Source organism: Candoia aspera, chromosome 6 (genome assembly GCF_035149785.1).
Source record: "Candoia aspera isolate rCanAsp1 chromosome 6, rCanAsp1.hap2, whole genome shotgun sequence".
NCBI lineage: Eukaryota > Metazoa > Chordata > Lepidosauria > Squamata > Boidae > Candoia > Candoia aspera.
Window position 1 is genome coordinate 35,558,488 of NC_086158.1, and position 18,922 is coordinate 35,577,409.

At 40.1% G+C, this 18,922-nt stretch overlaps 1 protein-coding gene across 1 annotated transcript in view; it reads right to left on the reverse strand.

Moving 5' to 3' along the window:
- CLSTN2 (calsyntenin 2) overlaps positions 1 to 18,922 on the reverse strand; it is a 111,456-nt gene that overhangs the window by 17,506 nt on the left and 75,028 nt on the right. The window contains exons 9-14 of the mRNA XM_063307783.1: positions 15,598 to 15,764; positions 11,216 to 11,223; positions 9,941 to 9,953; positions 2,602 to 2,617; positions 2,062 to 2,212; positions 1,208 to 1,434 (exon numbers count right to left, since the gene is read on the reverse strand). Of these exons, the coding sequence (XP_063163853.1) occupies positions 1,208 to 1,434; positions 2,062 to 2,212; positions 2,602 to 2,617; positions 9,941 to 9,953; positions 11,216 to 11,223; positions 15,598 to 15,764 (582 nt within the window). The remainder of the gene's footprint in view (positions 1 to 1,207; positions 1,435 to 2,061; positions 2,213 to 2,601; positions 2,618 to 9,940; positions 9,954 to 11,215; positions 11,224 to 15,597; positions 15,765 to 18,922) is intronic.

Sequence of the window (18,922 nt, forward strand, 5' to 3'; positions counted from 1 at the left end):
TGTACACAGAGGAAGTTTTTAGGTGTTATCACTTCTGCACCAGTAAGAATTAGGCTGTAATGATTACAGAAAATTAAATTACTGGGGGTACAGGTTTGGCACCTATCTCTTCCAGACCTAGTAGTCTCTGAGAAGTTGGTTCACATAAACCTTCTTTCACTAATCTGATGCACCAAAGTGCTTAATCATATTCTCCAGCTTCCTTTTCTGCTTTCTACCTGTCCTGAACCACGTGTTTAATTAAAACAACTTGACATAACCAGGAGAAATCAAGATTGTTCAGCAGACCTAACTAGGCAATAAGAGTACAATTTACCTGGTTAACTTTAAAAATCCCTATCTGGCACCTAACAGATAACTACTTAGTCTTACCTTGCTCTATTACATGCTATATGAAGAGTTCCTCTTGAAAGTGATTCGTGGAGTTCCTCATGGTGTATATATAACAACTTTTCAAGCATTGTTGATCATAAACAGTGCAGGACAAGTTCATTTGAGAAACTGCTATCTTCATTACAGACTTATCCAGTTTTTTATAGTTTGGTGTGAATATTAGTTATTAGTTAGTTGTGGGTTTTAATATTTACTATTTTTACTGCCTCATTTCTAATTTTTATGTCATTTATTATAATCAATCACTATTCTTAAAATGAAAATCAGTATATAAATATTATAAATAAATAAAACAACCAAGGTTGCTCTGGTCAGGTTGTTAGTACCCAAGGGAGGAAGGTATGGGAAACTTTAACTACAGCACTTTAATTACAGTAGCTATACATGTTGCACATAACAACATTGCCAGTGCTATCTCTGAATCTTCCTCCCCCTAGTGAGGAAGTTTAGTGACAGAGCAAAAAAGTAACAGCTGTTCTTATATAAAAAGTTTGGTCTCCCCCCCCTAAATCAGTGTTTACCAGTTATTCACCTTGTTGGCTGAAGGGTACCAAGCTGAGGAAGGCTGGAATAAAATATGCTACTGCTTCTCTAATTTATTATGCACTGTATTGAAGGAAAATAATATTTATGAGGCATAGAACATACTACTTTGCCTAAACTAATCTTCTTTTAGATTACAAAAATCTATATAACTGTAGTGAAATCAGAGCCATTTTAGCAGACCCTGTTCCCCTATGTTATTCTTTTCACTGCTATCTGGCATTAAGTTCTACTGTCACAGAAATCATAAGCTTAAAGAAAAACAACAAACCTCTAGTCACAGTTTCCTTCAGATCAGAGGGATGTTCCATTTTAGAGACCGTGCTGACAATTCTGACATCCTGTAAAAGAATCACACCTCTTTCATGTTCAAATTGTGTGGCAGGTCTTGCAAAGTGATCCATTCCAGTTATTGTAATCTTGGGCTCCTTGGCTTGTAACACCATTACATAGGCATCTATATCTGGAATACTAATGCAGGTATCTTCACCAAAACATCTGAAAAAATATATCATTCATTAACTTCATGCAAGATAATGCCTTCATTCTTTCTTCTTAAGAAACACACAGTTGAAAGAGAACATTTATCCCAAAATTTGTTCTACTTGTACACTTACTTTTTAATGCCTACTCACTGACCAGCTTCAGAATTACTCAATCTCAAGTGAGCATTTAAATCCAATTTCTCAAATTATTTATGAGCAGCACAGCATTCCATTGACAGGTACGATCTTTAAAAAGGTCACTGCACCCATACAACTTAAATTCATAAATAACATAACAAACAATCAATGGTTAAATCTGATTAGATGGTGTCTTATGCATTTTTCATTACATACCCCAACTGATACTTAACAGGCTTGATACAGCTATCTTGTTAAATGTGCATCAAGGACCTAATTGCCCATTTTATACTGAATGCATCAGGAGGCCATTTCCTACACATCCCAGAACTCCATCTGAAGTCACTGGGCATGCAGAAATAGTTGAAAACATAGTAACTGTAATGATTAAGCTGCTGGCCAATTTATTAAAGTAATCTTCCAATTTTTTTTTAAAAAAATCCTCAGTATGAGATTTACTGAGGCCTTTCTTATTTAATCAAGCTTAATGAATTTAACTTACTGGACTTTGGATGACACTTTAAGGCGGCGAATACCTGAAGTTGGAAACTGTCTTGAATTGATATAAGAGACCTTTTGGAGAGCTTGATTTATATTCTCAATGTCATCTCCTTCTATAACAAGGACTGACTGGGAAGGATTGAAGTGATACTGCAGAGGTGGGGAGAGGATATAATTAATATTTACGAAGATGATATAGAACAACTCATTATAAAACTTAAGATGTTTCTGAAGCCTATGGTTACACTCTTAACAAAGTAAAGAAAATATGGTTATACCCTTAACAATGTAAAGAAAACCTGTCATTTTATTAGCTAATACTTGTTTCATCCAAAAAAGCCTCTGAGGAATAAGCACTCATAAGTCAATCTCTACCACAAAGTTAGTAATTATTGTGGCTATAATTAACTTGAATTAAAAGCCAAAGCAACTACTATGAATCAAAATAAGTTTCTCTTCAATTCAGATTTAACCAGGGCACTTCATCCTAGCTAAACCTCATGGCTATGTAAATACAAGGTTTAAGTTATCTCTGGATAGTTGGTTTTGTTAGTATGCTGTTGATATGTTTATTGTATTCCAGTGGATTATTATTATGAATATAATATCATCTCCAAAGCAACTTTTTTCCACTGAATCCAAATTGTTACAGCCCTACTGTATATAAAGATAGGGTATTCATCTGAAGTTATCCAGAGGTTGCTGAGAAACAGCTTCCAGTTGTCTGAAAACAGGTTGAAAGCTGTAGTTCAGCAACATCTGGAGACCATTATGTTTCTTATGTCTGGCACAGCTATTTTTATGATGGTTGGGGGCTGTCCTAACAGAAATTGGTATTATAAAAAGCTGCAGCTGCCTATCTCCAAAATCAGTTTGATCTCTATACATTTATTCTAAGGCAAGATAGTAAAGTTTTTAAGCTGAACGTATATCTTCCACTGAATAGACCAAAATTATAAAATAAGATTTTTGAAATACAAGTATGTTACTTCTCATTTAAAGTAGGTGGAATAAATTTTTGATTGGCATGCCTATATTCTTAGTTTCGTCTTTTTTAAAAAAGGAAAAAAATATACAATTTCTATACATTTGTATACACACAGAAACAATTGGTATACAAATATTCTTGAAAGCTAGACACAATCTTTCTTTTTATTGTTCTATTTAAGTCTCATCCCAACTGCAATTTCGCCAAGGCATTTCACTGTCAGGCTAACTCAGAAACACTGCATGAGATGTGTCCCTGACAGCTTGTTTCATTTTTGCCACCTGTTGTCTCATTGGCTCTGAAAATGGCTGAAAAGGTGAAAATGAATGAAGAAACTTGCACCATGCCAGCTTGTAGATCAGAGACTGAAAATGTTTTGAAGCTGAAATATTAAACTCTTGGATTCCTTTCCCCAATCCACAGCTAGTTCACAGAGACAGCTGCTTGTCAATACCAGATCAGCTGCTGGGGACAAAATGGAAAATAAGCAATTCTGGCTCTCTCTAGCAGATTTCAAATAAACATCAGCCTCAGACAGGGCAAGCATAGGCATTCGTAAAGGGTTGGGCAAGTGGTGAACTTGCATTAGATGTTGGGATGCGAGTAGTAAGGATGGATGTTGAATTGTGACATCCCCAAGCATGACTATTCATTATAAACAAACTGTTAAGACTGCTTACAAAACTCTCTCCAGCAGCTGTGGTTTATTCAAAAACTGCCTGAGCTTCAGAGGGTGAAAAGGTATTGCTAATACATAACATACACAACAGCTTCACCTTTTAGATAACATATTCCTTCAGCAAGCAAGAGGAATCTTTCTGAAGAATAGTTTCTGGGTTCAACTGGTAGCTATACAAGATTCAGGGAAATTTCCTTCAGCAACTCCTGAAGGCAAAAAACAATGATTGGTGTAATCTTGAACTAGCTTTGGTGATTTGTCAGGGAATGTAGCAGGGCATCAACTCCAAACTGTTTTGAAAATGATGCTTGTGGTTGCCAACTCACACTGAGAATAATGTATTCTTGATTGATAAATATGACATTGCCACGCCAGCCCATCGGCACATTGAACCTGTTGTTGCGATCTCAGTGACAGTTGGGGAAATCAACTGGGTCTAGCTCCATAGATCCTTCCAAAGACCTCTTCACTTAACATAAATGAATAGAGAATAGGATTAGAGCAGTTTTCCAGTTCTTGTTGTTTTGTAAATCCTCAGATCTGGATGAAGAGTCAACACTAGTTTGTATCCATTACCCCATATGTAATTCACTGGAACTGATTTATGTTTTGAGCAAGGAGTAATGTGTTGTACAAGAAGAAAACTGACTTGACCAGTGTCCTCCAACTTCAGTTAACTTCAGTTAATCCAAGGTTGACTGCATCATCTCTTCAGCCTAGCCATTTGTTTGGTGATGATTGGGAGAGGAGGAACTGTGATAACTTGGATAAGAGTACTGTCCATAAAATCCTTAAACTTCTTTGACATAAACACGGGCACATTGTCTAAGATGATAGTATCAGGCAATCTATGGGTTCCAAATAAGTAGTGCAGTGCCATTATTGCTGCAGACATTTTTGTATAAGAGTATACAATCATCATTAGTTCTTTCTCTGAAATAGTCCCACAAAATCAATCCAAGGTGTCTTGATCATTTCCCAGGGGAATATAGGTGCCATTGGGAATTATACCAAGTAGCCTGGCATATCCTTCATGCATTTACCATTTTACACTGCCCAAATCAGTCCTTGACCACCAAACATAACTTCTTGCCAAAACATTCATAATTGTTTCAGGATGTGTAATGGTTTGATGACCTCCTTATATAACAACACAATTTCCCCACTAGAAACAAACTTTATGAGAATATGTCTCATGTTGCTGGTTTTGAATGATTTAAATTCTTCCAATAGCTTGTCAGCTGGCCAACCCTTCTATACCCAATTTAATGCATGAGTTACTTTGGGGTCTCAAGCAGGCAATTTTGCAACTTGATCGGCCTGAAGTGGTGACGGTAGGAGGGCCTCCAGCATTAAGGCCTCCAATAGTGATGGCAGTACAAAATCTGGCATTTTATGTGGCAGATGAGTCAGAATATCAGCTCTGGTTATTGTTCATTCTGGCTGTAGGCAAGTGAGTAATCATTAGCATTAACCAAGGGACTCTAATGCTGCATACAGATATTAAGGGTATTGTCCTGATCAGACTATGAGGCGGCCAGGCAGATTTAATATCAAAAAATACTCTTTATTAAATAACAATTTACAATAAATAAGTCCTTAGAATCAAGAAGAAAACTGGTTTCCATCAAGACCAACTGGGCAGCAACAAGGAAACTGGCAAGGTTTCCAAGATGGCAACTGGATACTAGATGCCACTCTAGGGTGGGAGATTCCCAATCTTTTTAGATCCTCACCCCCTAATTTTGGCCTCAAGTTGGGGTACTGGGGGAGATTGGAAGAGCTTGGCCCCCATTCTTGATGTGTGGGTGGCGAGAACAGGGAAAACCCTCCCGGACAAAGTGGCGGCAACAGCAGTAGGTGGCAGGGAACCCTGGTTGGGTCCTCTCAACTGCAGTGCGGTAGTTGCTATTGCTAGCACTACCTATGGGCTGTGGGTTGGAACTTCCCACCTTTGCTGGAGCTCTCTCCTCCCTTCCAAGCTGGAGCCTGGTCCTGGCAGCACGACGAATGGTAGAGCAGCAGGCCGGTTCTGCTGGAACTACCCCCGAGTAGCAGTGTGGCTCGGGAGCAAGTCGTTCCTCCCCCCCTGGCAAATTCTGGGATGGAAGATCAATCCCAGTGGCACGGCATGTGGAGGAGCTGGCCCTGGTGGGGCGATGAGTAGCACGAGTGGTGGAGCAGCAGGCTGGCCCTGGTGGAGACAAAGCGGCAGACTGGCCCCGGTGGCCAGGCGAGCTCTGGGATGGCAATTCTGCTAAGCGTGGTGGAAGACAAGGCGGCATATTGGGGCCTTGGAAGCATGAGCTCCAGCTTTGATCCTGGCATTAGCTGGGATTTTGCTGAGACCTTTGGAGGAGTCTGGTGATTACATCAGTGACAACGTTGGGGGGACTACCTGGAGCCACTGACTTCTGGACTATAAAATAACCTTTGATCTCTGGTTTGTAAATCTCCAGAGTAGTTGGACACTGTATGACGTGAGGCCTGAATTAGAGTTTGGCTATCCCCTCCCAATTCCCTTATCCTACCAATAATTGGGTGTGGTAGGGGATTAATAAGGTCCCTCCAAAGTGAATGGGGACTCCTTCCCTGCAGGTGACAGACAAGGGGGGAGCCGGAGTGTGAATGTGGTGTGTTAGAGCTCTCACCCCCTGAGTGAGAGACAGGGGGTAGGGAGGAGTGGATGTGATGCCCCTTGTTGCCTAGTGAGAGAGGCTGGTGGGGGGGCATAGTGAGTATACTGAGCGCCCAGGTGATGGTTGGGCCTATCAGCACTGAGAGCAACAGCTGGTGCGCTGGGGGACTCAGCATCCCCTCGTGGCTGTGGGAAGTATGTATGATTGTATGATTGTATGATTGTATGAGAGGATGGAGGGATCCTTACTTCAAGCCAGGAATTCTGGAGGTCCAGAACTGGAGGCAGCTGGACTGGTGGAGCCTGGGGGATATAGGGCAGGACATTTCATCAAGGTGATGACGGGCAGGGGATGTTATGATGGAAACCAGAGGTTGAGTCATCATAGAGGAACACATTCCAGGTGTTTATTACCTGTAGCATGTTCCGACCCTCCGGACAGCAGACTCATGGGGGCCCTGGCCTCGGACTGCTGCTTAACACCAGGTCAGTTAACAACAAGGCCCCCCTCATATGTGATTTGATCACAGAGGAGGGGGCAGACCTGGTGTGTATTACCGAAACCTGGCTGAGCCTGGAAGGAGGAGTGGCTTTGTTGGAGATCTGCCCAGTTGGGTTTCGGGTGTGGCACCAGCCGAGATGCCAGGGCAGGGGAGGAGGGGTGGCAGTTATCATCAGAGAGTCTCTAGTGGCCTTCAGGAGCCCTGCTCCACAAATGACTGGTTGTGAGACCCTATTTTTCAAGCTGGGTGCCTGAGAGCAGTTGGGAGTGTTGCTGCTGTACCAACCTCCCTGCTACATAGCAACCTCTCTGCCTGAGCTGCTGGAGGCTGTCTCAGGGTTGGCAGTGGAGTTCCCCAGGCTTATGGTTCTGGGGGACTTCAACCTGCCATCCCTGGGGTGGGCCTTGAAGGCAGCCTGGGAGTTCATGGCCACCATGGCAGCCATGGGCCTGACTCAGATTATTTGGGACCTGACTCGAGATAGTGGCCTCACTCCAGACTTGGTTTTCTTGTCAGAGCAGTGGCAATGTGATCTGAGGGGAGAGTTACATCTTTCCCCTTTGTCATGGACAGATCATGCCCTGGTGTCCATGAGATTCTCATATGCCACCCTCCTCCGCAGGGAGGCAGGACCTATTTGATTGGTCCACCTCCGGCAACTGATGGACCCAATGCAGTTTCAGAGGGAGCTGCGGGTTATACCTGAGGACCTGCTGCACGGTCTGGTGGAGTCTCTGGCTGCAGCCTGGAATAGAGAGACAGCCAGGGCACTGGATAGGATTGCACCTGTGCAGCCTCTCTTGCCTCATTCAACCCAACACTCCCCTTGGTTTACGGAGGAGTTGAGGGTTTTGAAGAGGCTTAAGAGATGTCTAGAGCACCGCTGGAGGAAGACAAAGACTGAACCCGACTAAACACAAGCTAGAGCCACAATTAAGGCCTACCTTGTGGCGGTAAGAGCGGCGAAATGTCAGTATTTCTCCACTCTTATTGCATCCACAGAATGCCGCCCAGCAGCCCTGTTTAGGATCACATGATCCCTGCTAGGGAAAGGGGTCCCAGAAAATCATCTACAGGGCCGTGCTGAGGAGTTTTTGGAAAATGGCTCGGCATCGCTCTCAGTTGGATTCCAAGCATGAAACAGGGTCTGGGGAGATGCCTAGGGAGCGTACTTACCCAGTTACCTGGGAACAGTTTGATCCTGTTGGACCTTAGGAAATGGACAAGATCCTCCAGACTGTAAATGTCAATTAGATTCGTGCCCCTCCTGGCTGGTGAAGACAGCTCGGGAGGTGACATGTGGTTGGGCCCAGTTGATGGTAAATGCATCCTTGCGGGAAGCGGTGTTTCTGACAGCCTTTAAGGAAGCGCTGGTGCGCCCCCTCCTCAAGAAACCATCACTGGATCCTACCAAATTTTGTTCAGTCTCCCACCTCCCTTTTATGGGGAAGGTGGTTGAGAAGGTGGTAGCACTGCAGTTCCAGAGGATCCTGGAGGAAGCGGATTATCTAGACCCCTTTCAGTCAGGTTTCAGGCCTGGATATGGTATGGAAACAGCATAGGTCACACTTCTGGATGATCTCTGGCAGGAGCAGGATAGAGGCAGTGCATCCATCCTGGCTCTCCTTGACCTCTCAGTGGCTTTTGATATCATCGACCATGGTATCCTTTTGGGGCGGCTAAGGGAGTTGGGGGTGGGCAGTGTAGTGTTGCGCTGGTTCACCTCCTTCTCCAGGGCCAGTCCCAGTCAGTGTTGATAGGGGAGATCAGCCCCACAGCCCCTCTTTTGTGGGGTGCTGCAGGGATCAGTACTCTCCCCTCTCCTTTTTAACATCTACATGAAACCGCTAGGTGAGATCATCCGTCTCCATGGGATGAGGTATCAACAATATGCTGATGATACTCAACTATACATCTCCATCCTGGGGGAAGTAAGTGATGCTGTGACTGCCCTTTCCAGGTGCCTGGGGGCTGTTGGGGTCTGGATGGGGAACAACAGGCTACAGCTGAACTCTGGTAAGATGGAGTGGCTGTGGGTTAACGGCCCCTTGGCTCCTAGGAATTTGCCATCTTTGGTTCTGGATGGGCTTGCGCTGCCCCAGACAGACCTGGTGCATAACTTGGTAGTCCTCTTGGACTCACGACTCCTGCTCAAAGAGCAGGTGGCAGTCATGGCCAGGAGGGCCTTTGCACAACTTCATGTTGTGTGCCCCTTCCTGGAGTGAGAGGCCCTTTGAATGATCACTCATGCCCTGGTCATCTCCCATATAGACTACTGTAATGTGCTCTACCTGGGGCTACCCTTGAAGAGTATCCCAAAGCTACAGCTGGTCCAAAATGCAGCAGCGTGGACAGTTTTTGGTGCCTCAAGATCAGCACACATTACTCCCTTGCTCCGTGAGCTGCATTGGGTGCCAGTTTGCTTCCAGGTCCAATTTGAAGTGTTGGTTATCACCTTTAAAGCCCTACATGGCATGGATCCAGGTTACCTAAGGGACCCTCTCATCCCTGTTACATCAACCCTTCCCACCTGGTCATGCAGAGAGGGCATGCTACGGACCCTGTCTGCAAGAGAATTCCATCTGGCCGGATTGGCCTCACTTCTGGACTCCAGGAAATGGCTGAAGACCTGGTTTTGTCACCATGCCTGGAGTGGGGAGAGGAAGAGCCACTTTTGGGGCTGGTTGGTTCCCTAGTCCTGCCAGGACCATTCTGGTCTCCTTTGCAGGGAATTAGATCTGCCATCACTTGGATTTTATTATATTTTATATGTATATTTATTGATAATATTCTGTTTTTATTGTATTTTATACTGTTTTATTATGAACCTCCCAGGATCCCCCGACTGGGGGAGATGGGCAGTAATAAAAATATGATAAATAAATAAATAAATAAATAAATAAATAAAAAGTTGCAGGAGGAGACAGTAGCAAAACAGCAGAGCAGGATTCTCTGATAAAGGCTGGAAGGCTGGGAGAAGCTAGGGCACATGTCACTACCGGAATTGGGATCGGATGACCACGAACTGGAGCACCACTTGAACTAAGTTGGCACTGGAATGCTGGGCAAGGCTGGACAGAGCCCTCTGGATAAGTCTTTGTTCTAATGACAGGACTAGACTGGACTCGGTGACTCAGGCTGGACTGGAAACTCGGAACTGGAGACTTGGAACAAGGCTGAGAACTTGAAGCCAGACTGGTCTCAGATGGAGGCACTGGGCTGGGCTGGATACTCTGGATTACAGACTCGAAGCAAGGCTGAGGACTTGGAGCAAGGCTGAACTTGTCTGAAGATTCATGATGAGGCTGGAAGCTAGGCACAAGACAAGACTGGCCTGGAAGTTCTGGACTAGGCAAGGGAGACATGACTGGACTGAACCACCAGATCTAGACAAGGTTGCAAACCTGGTTCACAATGAGATAGGTACAAAACTCCTGAGCAGTGTCGTGCAACCAAGACGCAGCTAGACTGGACTGGAGATCCAAGGCACAACAAAGCTGTATTGGATACTTTGGACTAGGCTGGGAGCTAGAAACGTTGCAAGGCTAGACTGAAGACTTGAGGCAAGGCTGCAGACTTGAAGCATGACGAGACTGGACTGGAGACTCTGGACATGGCTGGAACCTTAAAGCGGGATTGGAAGCACACCTGGAACATGCACAAGGTGAACATGGAGGACCGAGGCTGGAGGTGAGACTGAGATTGCTGGGTCCAGTGAGGAAAAGATCATCAGTGGCAACAGAAGCAGGATCCAAATCCTCTCCAATGGAAAACGCTGGTGCTGATTCCTCTCCGGTAACAGACGCTGTTTCTGATGTGGGTAAGGGCTCTTCTATGGGAGCTGCAAGCTTGAAGGATTGGTTGTCTCTGGCAGCTTGCTCTTCATGCATCTGCCTTTTATGCCAATCCTTTGTGCACCTATTCCCTTCTGCAGCCAATCAAGCTGCTTTCTCCTTCGCACGCTTTTCTGCCCATTGTTGGCGCACGCTGATTGGAGGATTCAAATCCTCCTCTGAAGACTGGCCAATCAGCGTCTGTGACTCTTCACACGCTGCTGACTCATCTCTGGGTTTTGCTTTCCTGGTTTCAGCCCAGTAAGTTTCTATTTCCTCCTCTGACTCAGAAAGAGTTTTGTTTTCTGAGTCAGAGGCTGGCTGGAATCTCACAGGTATAGGCTTTGTATTATGAAAGATTCCCAAAAGTGATCTGAAATCAGTATAAATTTCAGAAGTATGGCCTAGAGACGCTGTGGAACTTCTTGACTCCTGGAATAACAGTTGGGGCTTCTTTGTCAATTAGAACATAGTTCCTTTCAGTAGAAGACAAAGTCCTAGAATAATAATGAACTGGCACCTCTGTGTCACTTGGCATTGTGACTAAACACAGTTCCAATATTATAAGGAAAACCAGAAGTAATTAGCAGCTCTTTTTTTTCCCCTCTCATAATTTATGGCAGAGCAAAGAAGTAAATAATTTCTTAATTTTTGGAAAGCATCCACATGCTGTTGAGTACAATGCCACTGAACCCCTTTTGCAGTAAACAAAAAAGCACTGCAGCCAAAGTTGTCTCTTGTGGAAGGAACATATGGTAAAAATTGAGGAGCAGTAAGAAACCTTGAAGCTCCTTTTTTGTCTTTCTAATAGGTACATCATGGGTTACCCAGCCATCTTTGACTAGATTAATATTCAAAGCATCAGTATGGAAGCTACAGTAAGAATGCACTGTAATACTGAAAATTCTGAAAATTCTGACTTCACATTCTCTTTTAATTGAATACCAGATTTGTCAAAATGCTGCAGAATTTCCTGAAGTCTAGTAGCAAGTTATTCCACTCTTGATTCCATAATCAGGACTTAATCAAATTATAGCATCATGCCCAAGATTTCAGAAAGCAGAATCTCTGTGAAGTATTAGAATATTCCAGACACCACGAAAGTTCCAAACTGGAATCATAGAGCAGATAATATCCCATGATGGCTAATGATAGTTGGACATCTGCTAAAGTATCAGCAGTAGCCAGTCCCTTGTGTATTCATGTTTTCTCAAATGTTGTAATGTCTCCTCCCTATCCCCCCACCCTCAGAGCAGCAATATTAATAGATGCTGTATAGGTGCCTTCTTCACAGTGTATCTATAATCTTCACAAAGCCTAATTTTTATATTATGTTTTACACTGACCAGGGGTATCTATGGGGGTGACAGTGAAATCAAAGCCACACCTCTTTTGTGCATGTGTTAATGTCACATGCATTTACCAAGGAGTGGGGCTTTGATCATGTAGTTGTAACTACAATTTTGACTTTTTCATCTCCCCATGAACACTCCTGGTACTGGCAAAGCACACATAGCCCATTAGACCTCAATAAGTGGTTCAAAAACTCCTCGTTTGATAAAAAAAAAGTCAAACCCTTCTTTGATGTTTCTTCATAAGGCAAAAGGTAACTTTCCTGCTTTAATGTGATTTGGCTTTAATGAATTATCAAAATGGAATAACTATGGCTTCCCTTTGTATACTCTTAGTTTCTTGCAGAACTTTTCTGGATATCTATTAATTGCTTCTGTTACTTGACCAGTGGTAATTATGTATACCCTTCCTATATGGATTCCTAGTGGTAATAAGCAATTCTTTTCTTAAAAAAAATGTTCCTTTTCTGTATAAATGACTGGAATTTTCCCTTGGAAATAACCATATTGCACATCTACATTACAGCTTCCAGCAAGATCAACCTTCTTCCAGTTGTAGTCACAAAAAAAGAATGACTTCAATAACCTGTGAAGAGGTTTTGCTGGTTATATATAGCCCAGACTTAAAGTCAAGATTCACCTCGTATTCCTGAACTTTAATATTCCTACAAACATTCCATCATCTTGAGCTTCTTTGTTACAATATTCTGACCATGGTAGAGCTGCTGATGTTGATTACCCTGTGAATAGTCAAGTTCATGTGAAACAGCTCCAACTCCTTAGAAGATTTTCTTGGATTCATGCTAATATGTTTTGAATGGCATGGTCATTTATATAGCCCCTTTTCTTACCCACATTTCATATCACTGAATTGCACACAGAGCATTGATGTAACCCACTTCAGCCCAAACAGTGATTTTGTATGCTAGGACCTTTCTGAAAGGTGTATTTTATGTATTCAGCTGAAGTCATTACTCTGAATTTTCTGTCTGGTTGATGTGGATAGCATTAACATTAGTTATTATCTTCCTGATTTCTGTGACTTGCAGTGATACTGTTTCACTGGCTAATGTTCTTTCTTGAGCCACTGCAAATGCTTATTTTGGTTCAGACAAGAGCTGAGGTGCTTCTTCATAAATCCCACATACAAGGTGATCCCTTAGCATTTCTTCTAAAAAAATCCCCCAACATGGAAAAGTTAAATTACACAGCTCTGTGATATAACCAGCAATGTATTCTCCAGATTACCAAACTTCCTTGTGAAATTTAATTATCTTTAAATCTATAAATTTAATGACTGATAGTGTAGGTGAGAAATGCTGCTTCAGCATTTTCACAAGTTCATCAAATGTTTTAAACTTTGATGAATCAGGAATAAGTCTGGGCCCACCAATAGACAAAAGGATAGGGTTTTGTTGGTTTGTTTAGGGCTATCTTTTTTATTTACTTCAAGATAAAAGGAAAGCCTATCTGCATATGAATCCCAGGAAGCAGACTAGCTAATCTATTATTATTATTATTATTATTATTATTATTATTATTATTTATTAAAAAAGAAAGTCAGACTATGCTTAGGTTTTCAATTAGACATTATTTCTGACTGCATATCCAAGCACTTGAATAGAGTATTTAACTGTCAGTAAATATTACTTCCATTGCCAGTAATGTTGTGTGGTGATGGAAAGAACTGCAGCAGCACACAGAGGCCTGACAGTCAGTGAGATGTAGAGGTTGAACTGTTGGACTAAGATCGGGGAGTTTGGGGTTCTATGCAAGTTCAGCCATGCAAGTTTGGAAGGTGACTTTGGGCCAGTGACTCTCTCTCAGTCCACAGATTTGCCATGGGAAAACACAGGAGAGGATGGTAGGTTTGCTGATTTGAGCTCCTGAATGAGTGGGAGATAACAATCTAACAAACCAACACAGTATCCTTTATGAATTAACTGCTAAGAGGGCTGACAAAATTCCTTCCAACAGCTACAGCTATTTCAAAACTACTGTACATATGTAAAATGTATTACTAACACCTAGTATCCCAGCTTGTATAACAATGATAATAATGGTACTGTGTTTCCATTGCTAAGGAGTTAAGCAAGGATTAACAAAGGGATGTAAAAATTTTAAATAAATAACTTTTTTATGTGTGCATATTTTATGGTATCTGAACAAAATATCTTTCATTTAAGTTAAAAATGTGATCTTAGCTATTATCTTTCTTATACATGATTATTGTTAAAAATTATAGTTCTACTGAATGTATTTTGAACATTCAGAAAATATTTTAATAATTTGAGAATATTAAATACCATTCCGTTTACTGAGAAACAGCTATATTTCTTAGGGTCTGGACTGCAGTCCCACACATATTTTTCTGAAAGTAAGTCTAACTTATATTGAGCTAATGTTTGAGTAGACACATCAAAGTATTCAATATTTCATAGCATTCTCTTCGTTATTTATATCACAGCCATTCTTTCATTAGGTATTATGCAACCTAATGAGTGGGTAGGTTGATATGAATGGACATCTTGTTCAAATACACAGGAATTATTTACAAAATATCCCAAACTGAATTTAAAGACAGAACAAATTTATAATACAATACAATGCAATACATTTTGGTAAAACTTATTTACAGCTTTTTCAGAGTTTGAGAGTGTTGGTTTGCTGTAGCAAACCCATTGAATGAACTTGTAGAATCTTTAATGACAAACAAAATGAATATTCTGTTTAATTACCATAAGTCTTGTTTTCAATATACTGTATTTTTAATTTAATAGAAAAATAAAATTTGTGAAAAGCATAGCTCTCAGTGATTATGGTATATTGAACACACTTGCAATTAAATAGTCCCTTTTTTTCCCAATACTTTTCTATTGTGTCTTAGTCCATCTGGGTGTGGCTGTAATATGGTTTGTTTGCATGAAGTGTTTTAGAAGTTCTGATGAATTATTCTTAAAAGAAAAAAAAAGTAATTTGTGTCTTCTTAGTGCTGTGCCTAGAACTTGACTGGACATAGAAATCTGAGTAAGTCCTCAACCTTGCAATCTGCACTAGAATAGGAAGCCTTTCTGATCATGCTGATATGTTATGACCTCAAGAATCAGTATGCTGGAATAGACAGGAATTTATCTGCTGAGGACAGTTCTAGTTATGAAATTTTTGTGTTACACTTCCACATCTTGCAGGGTTCTTTTGGTGAAATCTTTCACAAGTAAGGGTTCTGTAATTTTACATCCCTGTAAATACAGTTGTGTGTGTTGCATCTCATGGGAAACTCAACTGCTTCTACACAGAATCATTTCACTGACAGAATTAAATGGAAATCCTTAATGGCTGTAAAACACATATGCCATCTGATTTCTATAGGTTTATACTACAAATAACATAGTCAATGTTCCAATGTTCCACTTCTACTTTGTCTTTGCATGACTTTATGACAAATTAGATTGCTTCTTGGAGTGCTTTTGTACTCTATCTTGTGCTCTACACTTCATAAATCAGTTTTAGATGTTAGCAAAGATGATGTCAGTTCATCCCTCACCTTTATTCCTTGGCCAAGACTCTCCAGGGAATTAATATCCAGACCTTCCTTGCAAGCCTGCAAGCAGGAAATCACTTTCTGACTCTTAATTTTGCCTGGTCGTATGGTAAGGCTGGCAAGACTGCCATGGAAATATTGAGCAAATCTGGGCTTCGTGACTTCTCCTCCTATTAAAAAGGAACCACAAATTCTCATGGATAATAATTCACATATGCAGATTTATTTAGGAATATCAGTATTTTCAGCACTGTCTTATATGTTTGAAATAGGTGGTAACCCAGCTGCTATTTTTATCACAAACAGAATTGTAAGTAAAAAAGATGGCTTATGCACCATTTTCCTGGAGTTAATAATTCTGCTTATAGGTCTATCATCATTTACCACACATATTTTAGGTGTGAAAATATATCCTAGCCTGAAACACAGCATTAAAAAATTCATTTCTGTAGCATATGATAGAAAAAACTGTTCAGTTTAGAAACAGGATAAATTCAACATCTCATCAAGTTAAATATCTGAAGATATTCATGGTTCAATATAGTAAAACAAAAAACTGGAAATAGCATGCCAGATTTAAAAATAACGTATCAGCCAAATTAAATCTAAGCTAGGAATAGGTAATCTCCCTGAAAGCAATACAGAATTAGATATGTTAAATTAATAAAATGTCTACCCATCAAATTTGCTTAGCTTCAACACAAATTTATATAACACTTCTATGCTTCTCTATGATGATTGCTTGAGATATAGATGAAGAAAAAATAAATAGCTGGTTTCAATAATATTGGTATGAAAAAAAATATACATTTTTATAAGCAGTCTGTCATATGCAAGTAGATTGGCAGAGTTTCCATAAATGCACATGATTTTCACTCTGTTTTAACCATCCTTATGTGCAAGTGAATTCTTGCATAGATTTTGAAAGGATCAGGATACTGACCAAGGACCAGAGATTGGTGTGTGCAGGAAGAAAGATATGCAGAATGTTTTTATCTATGAAAAATAATAGTGGCAAAAACTACAGATCTAAAATATGTTAAAATTTTTCACACAGTACCAATTTCATGAGCTACAATTAAATACGTGGTACAGTTCTGCTCCATATCAAAGTATTTTGGCCAAATAATTTCTGAAACTTATCAGAAGCTTCTACAGATAATATACTAAGTTTGTGGGGGTTTTAAATGTTAAAATGCTATATTATGCATATATAAATATTAACAGTGAAATAGTTTTGCTTTGGAGAAAGAGGCTAAGTTCAGAAGAAATATGATTCAGCATATGATGGTATCAGTTATTATAACTGACAACTAAACATCCGTTTGCTTAAGATTGGGTTATACAGTAAGAAAAATGAATGAGAAACAGATATTTTTTCTGGACTTGTGTTTCACAGACTGATTTAAGTATGGGTATTTTTATATTAAAAATATTCACCTTTTTAAAATAACTTTTAGGAATAAACAGGTTAGCATCACTTGTGTGAAAGCATTCCAGATCTTCCCTAAGAAGGAAATAAAGCAAAGTCTACAGCAGTGATAAATGAATTTGAATCCTTATAGCTCAAAATATCATCCAGCTGAACAGTAAGTCTTCTCAAGGAGCTACAAACACTGGTCATATCTGTCAGTGAAAACATCAGCCAGAAAACAAAATTAAACAAAAGAGACAGCCCAAGTGAAACTTATTCATACATCCAGCAAAAAAAGACTGAAACCACCTGCATCATAAAATTAATGATAAACCTTAGTGCCAATGTACCACCTGAGCCCAGCCAAATGCAGCCAAACTTCACAAGCATTTAGTTACTTGCAACAATCAGTACCATGAGTATGACAATTTTTGCAAATCTGAAATGGCAAACACATTACCTTTTTTTCTGTATCTGAATATGCCATGACAAAATTAACCATTTAAGCAGTTATGAGAACAATCTTTTCTTGCCAGTGGAGCGTCAGGACATTGATACAGATATCTGAACTTCCCTCACACTTTCATAGAATCAAAGAGTTAAAAGGGACTCTTTTGGCTTACAATTTCAGTCCCCTATTCAATGCAAGGAATCCCATTTAAAGAATTCATAATAGCTACTGGTCCAGCCTCTCTTTGAACACAGCCAGTAAAAGGAAGCTCACCATTTCCCTCAATAATTAATTCTGTTATGAAGCTGTTCTTACTATTATTGTTAAAATTCATATAACTGTAACTTAAAAACATTCTCTTTTGTTTTGCACTGGACTCATAATTATATTTCAGTTATGATTTGGGCAGGCAGATGTTTAGCTTCCATGTATGAATTAATTTCAATTGTTTTTTAAAAATGAGGAAAATGTAAAGAAAATAAAGGGAAGGATATCTTGGGGATAGATGCCAAGAAAGGTGTCCATGGTACATTAGTACTGATTGGAGACCTAAAGAAATAAGGTCTCAGAGAATTTTGAGTTTTACTCAAAGAATTAGTCCTACCAGGTGCAGTCCTTAGGATGGAAACTGAAAGTCTCATGGCTTCTACTCTCACCTCATTGGATAGAAGGCCAATTGAATTCTAGCTAAATATTCTGGCAGATCTTGATACAGAAAGGTTACTGGTAACTTAAAAAAGAAAAAGGGAGCAGTTATATCTTGGCATTATAGAAGATGTTTTCAGTTTAATAGGAAGCTTGGTTTGCCAAAATTACAGATAAATATTAGTGCAATGAAATGATGTGTTTAGAAGAAAAACAGTATTACTAAAGTTGTTTTGTACTGTTACATAAAACTACAGTATGATCATATTTTTTTCAATTGATGTAACTGTTTGGAAGCTGAAAAAAAGAAGTGCAAACAGTAAAAAGAGGACAATTTATTGTTTTCTTTTGTCCAGCACTACTTTCATTTATCAGTTTGAAACTTTTATCCCAGTAGCATATTTGAGAAAATTTTCTTAAAGATATAAGTTGCTTGCTAATAAGCTGAATAATAGGGAAAACTGCAGAGAAGCTATACACTAGAACAGTTGCATGGAAAAAAGGTTGCAAATTAAAATCCATACATTTCTGGAAAAATCCATAATCCATATAAAATCTGATAGTAGAAAGTATTGTTTCCCTGGCACCATTTTTTAAAAATATTCTATCTGATATTTGATGGAATGAAATAATGTTCAAGTATCTTCAATATGCATATGGATCAAATTTCGACTGATCAGTACATCTGTATTTACAGTATGGGACAGTGATCTATAATCTTACTTTGTTATTCTTTTATGGTTCCCCTTCCATTAATTAAAAATAAATAGGTAACATATTCTGAAAACCATAAGACACAGCTTCAGAATGCTACAGAG